We start from the raw sequence: 5000 nt of genomic DNA, 5'->3' as shown, positions 1-5000 counted from the left end.
ATTCCCGTAAAAAATTTGTTCTAATACTATAAGGAACATGATTATTTATTATTATTATATTATTATTATTATTATTATTATTATTATTATTTATTATTTTTTATTGTTATTGTTATTGTTATTGTTATTATTATTATTGTTATTATCAGTATTAAATTAATAATAATTATGCATATATACAATCAAGTCGTAGTACATCACATATAAAAACATTAACGATTTACAAACATACTAAAGGTTCTCACAAGGACAAGTGCCTGTTTAAAGCAAAGTGTTTGGCCGTTTGAACTGGGAAGGTATATTAGTATTGCTCACTAAGGGCGAAAGGTGAAACATTGTGCACTGATGCTTGTGCAACGCTAATATGCTTCCCCCCTCAGTTCAGAATATAAGCATTGATTAGTCTTTTCAGGACCTGGAGAATCAAACATAACACATAATGACAGGTACAAAAATCAGTTTTTCAACTGTATATGATATTAGGTATAGCTTTGTTGGAGTGATTAGATTAATAAAGCGGAATTGACTCATTTCATATTTCCAGAACATGCTGTTTGTGGAAGTTCCTCCATATCGTGACCTGTCAGTGCACCATGCAGTCAAAGTGAACTTCTATGTGATCAATGGGAAGAGAAAACGAAGCCAGCCTCAGCACTTCACCTTCATGCCATTGCCAGGTACGGATTTACCACAGGGTTGCTTGCAATGTGGGAGCTGGCCAAAACACTGGACACACCTGCAAGATGTGGCAGACACTTTGTATGTAAACATCTAACATTATAACCATGGAGTGGTTTGTAACAGTGGCCATATCTTAACCCTTTAAATACCAGTTTGGCTTCTTTTCTCTTTCTGCTGGAGAAAACAAAAATGATAGTGATGTCAGCTATAATCAGCAGAGACCAAAAAGTCCTAAAAAAAAGATTTTCTACACAACCATTTCCACATTGGTTGATTCTAGTCTTTAAACCAGCTCAGCTTAATAAAATACTACCTAGGAGCAAAAAATAATTATCTCTCATATGTATGTTTCAGTTCCAGCCATTAAAACAGAACCTATTGACGAGTACGAACCCAACCTGATGACAGCTAAAATGTCCAGCAGTCTGGGAACACTGCCGCAGCCCTATTACCACCCCCAGGGAATGATGACTCCAGACAGCTGCCTGATAGCCAGCATGGCTTCATGTCAGCAGCTCCGCTCCGGGCTGTCTCCCCCAGATTCCAGATACCAGCAGCAGACTTCAGCAGTCATCTATCCCCGGAGTAAAAGCCTGAACACCAGCCCACTGCTATACCAGCAGGGCAGCCTGATGGCTTCCCCAGTCCCTCCCATGGCAGATGGCCAGCGCTCAGTGCTGGTCCATGCCAGTTCTCCAGCACAGTCCACCATAATCCACCAGCAGCAGTCAACCTCGCCCAATCACCACCCCACCTCCTCCATCATCCAGTTCTCCCCGACCAATCACCAGCTGAGGGGAGGGGTCCTACAGGAGCACCAACACATCATGTATTGTGAAAACTACCAGACATCTCCCGCTTGCTCTCCAGCTCCGCCGGCCAGCCAGGCTCAGAGGATGAGCCCCAGTCACTACCCAACGGTGATTCAGCAGCAGCAGTATGTTCAGAAGATGCCAAAAAACAGGTCTTCTCCCAGCCAACTAGAAGAACAGAGGTCTTCTGACAATCCAAAGGATAGGTCTGGGTCTTCGAGGGTCACCGTCAAAGAGGAGAACTTGGACCAGTTGTATCTGGATGACGGTGAGCAACATTGTGTTTTTTAAGTCTCATTGTACACTAGTGGGGGGGTCTTTATATAACAGGCACTGCATTATTATTCAAGAAAGGTAGGCTGTAGCAAAGGTTTTTTTATAAAAGGAACTAAAATTCAATGACAATTTCGTTTATCTTTTATTTTAGTATTTTTAAATTCAGCACTATTGCGTGTTTATTAGTTACGACTAATTTTTTCAATAAACTGCATGGATTTCCAGAGCACTTTTCAAGTCCTTTCCTGTAGTAGTTTACCGAAAAATAACAGTAATTGCGACACACTGGGTTTGGAACAGCTATTGCACATACAATGATGCAGTTCCAATGCACTGGAAGCACACACTCTGTTCTATGAATGAATCCACAGTTCTAGCTGTGATTACATTGTGTCGGCAACATTTCTGTGGTTTGCTCTGGTTGCTGAGGGTTGGTGGTATCATGTAATTGACCAATAAGAAACGTAAGTGAAGTGTTTGTGGGCACTCATCCAAGTGGTGATGTGTACATTGTGTTGTGTGGCTACTTAGTGCAGCAGTCTAGCTCTGTGTCTCTGTCTCTTCCTCTAGTTACAGACTGTCATTATTTTTGTGGGGGTTTTTTGGGGCTAATTTCAGTCTTGAGTGATTCCATGAGCCAGACAAAAATAAAAAAATCTGGCGTATCTTCAAAGCGTTTACCAGCCGTCGTTGATTCACTTGAGTTAAAACAAAAATAAACTACAAAGTATCGCAATATCATTTTCTGAAGTTATATTTTGCTGATGTTGTAAGTCTACCATTGGCTGCCTTTAACAAATAGGAGCTAAATAAAGAGTGCAGTAAATGCTTTGAAATCTGGTCCATATTGTTAGCTAAAAGAGATTTGTGTTCGGTCTTGCGTTCTGTAATTGATACATTGTGAGACGTAGCATTTTGTGAGGCAGCCAGCACACTTCCATACAGAAAGTCTCATAATCACATAATAATCGCATATTACCGGAAAGGTTACACATATTTTGTATACAATTGAGAGTTAATTGCATTGTAGCCCAGTGCAATTCTAAACCTCTGCAGGATGCTAGGAGTGTATGAGATGGTTGGTGTTATTGTATTCACCTTTCAGAGTGTGACAGACAGACAGATGGACGCAATCGGGGCATAAGGGTTCCCTTTATCCGAGACTGAGGATCCTTAAAACTGAATTGGTTCCTATAGTTCTAAGTTCAGGTTTTTTTCATTTTAGTGCTTTTTTGTATTTTCGGGGGGGGGGGGGGGGGGGTGGGGTGACCAAAGCAGGCGTGTACGCTTCTGTGTAACATTAACATTTACATTTATATGCCCCTTTACTGATATTGTCACCAGCATTAATGTGAATGACGCAGTTTATCCTTGTATTGAGTTTAATTGAGTTAAGCTTGATGCAATAGTTAAACAATAGGGTTAAAGTGCAGTGTTGGGTATCATATTCAAATTTTGCATAGTTAGGCTTACAAAACATTTCCTTCGCCTGTACTGAATATTCCAGAGTGCCGGCTAAACAGAAGTGAGTCAGGCCAGTTCTCAGTAGTATATTGAACTCATTAAATGTTATTAATTGCAGGGTTTGTTTTTACTATCTGTCAGAATGCATGGAATGGAGCCCAATGGCACCACTGGCCTTGCATATAAACTCTATATAAATGGTATTGTTTATCAGAATGGTTTGGAAGCCTGCCAGTTCTGTTCCGTGCAGTATAATTAAAACAGATACAGTGCAGTATAACATTTTGGGTCCCACTACCAGTCTTATTTTATTTTATTTTTAAATAAAAAGTAAATTTGGTTTATTGTAGCAAAAGCATTTGTTGTTTTCAACATGCTGTAGGTCATTTTATGAATAGTTTCCAACTTAATACCACTGTTCCAGGCCATGGCTATTGACCTAGTGAATGTCTGGCCTCATCTTACAAATTTCCTTTCCAACAGAGCCTAGTTATCCCTAGCTGGATTGAATTTTGCATCCAGTCATTCACCTGTAGAAAATTTTATGAGCAACCCTAATTCTAACCTCAGATGTCCCCTTTCTTTCATATAGATGAGATCGCCATCTGCATTGTATTCCACCACCTCTCCGCTAAGACCTTAAAGATCAACCTGGGTGTGAAATATCAGTTATATCAACTGTTGTCGTCTTCTTTGTATGCCATTTTTCTGCTTCAGTCATGACATCTAGGTGACTTTTTAACCCCTATGGCCTCAATAAAGCTTTCAAGTGTCTCCTGTTAAGAGCACAAACACCAGAGTGTAGCTATAACCCTATTCGTTGCAACAGGCTATCACTTGTATAATTGATAACTAACTGGAGTGTAAGACTGAAGGAATGGGCAATGGCATTAGCGGAGTGATATTAAGCATGCTTGGCTGTTGTATAATTTTGTACTTTTCTTTAAGTGCAGCTAAAAATAGTGTTTTACTGCCCTTAAGCTTTTAGCCACAGCTGACACTCTAAAGTAAATGCTTGGAAATGCTGTTTGTTTAAATATGGAACCTCGTAACAGACTGGTACCATTTCGGAGTAAGGAAAGCTGCCATGTTTGTGAAGAGCATAGCTTCTTCGTTGTAATCTGGTTGTTTACAGTGGCACCAAAGCCGTGGGGTAGTTTCCTAGCAAAGTCTGTGCTGCAGGGTAGGCAACATTGACTCTTGCAGCCCATTGCAAAACTTTGTTTGAACCAATCCCTTAATTACTGAGGTGATCTTCAGTGCAGGATTGTAATTGGTTGTAACAGACTTTGTAGAGCTAAGGCATTGGACCTCAAGGACTCCTTAGCAGCACAGTGCAGCCTCATTGGGAATCCAGGTCTCAAAGCACCTTATGAAATGAGAAGAAAACCTTTAAACTGCCTCTACTGTCCTATACTTCTGCACCCTGTCCAGAGTACTGGACCTAAATTATGCAATCCACTCAACTCATGTGATTGGTGGTGGAATACTGGTTGACATGGTCAGGAGTTTTGCTTGTGCTGTTAGTGACATGGGTTCTTGTATGGTTAGCTGTAGGTAAAGCTGGAAGGTCCTTGCATTGTGATTGAGAAGCACTCACCTTGCTGGCACCTGACTTGTAGTCACCTTTCATGAACATCAGAAACCTGTCCACCAATCAGGGAGCTCCAATCCAGGGCACTTCCACACAGTAGGTGAACCTGTCCACCAATCAGGGAGCGCCATTCTAGGATACTCACCCAGCAGAGGAAAGAGGAACATTCAGAT

General features: G+C 40.9%; 1 protein-coding gene across 1 annotated transcript; it reads left to right on the top strand.

Annotated features, from left to right (window-relative positions):
- Positions 1–526: 526 nt before the first annotated feature.
- LOC121312600 (nuclear factor of activated T-cells, cytoplasmic 2-like) lies at positions 527–3888 on the top strand (the record flags this gene model as incomplete). The annotated part of the gene is made up of 3 exons (XM_041244313.1): positions 527–677; positions 1036–1761; positions 3826–3888. Coding segments are annotated over exons 1-3 (919 nt in total), but the record flags the coding sequence as incomplete, so codon positions are not given.
- Between the last annotated feature and the right edge of the window lie 1112 nt (positions 3889–5000).

This window comes from Polyodon spathula, unplaced genomic scaffold (assembly GCF_017654505.1).
Source record: "Polyodon spathula isolate WHYD16114869_AA unplaced genomic scaffold, ASM1765450v1 scaffolds_4079, whole genome shotgun sequence".
Lineage (NCBI taxonomy): Eukaryota > Metazoa > Chordata > Actinopteri > Acipenseriformes > Polyodontidae > Polyodon > Polyodon spathula.
The sequence above is the reverse complement of the archived record's forward strand: the minus strand, read 5'-3'. Positions and strand labels throughout refer to the sequence as shown.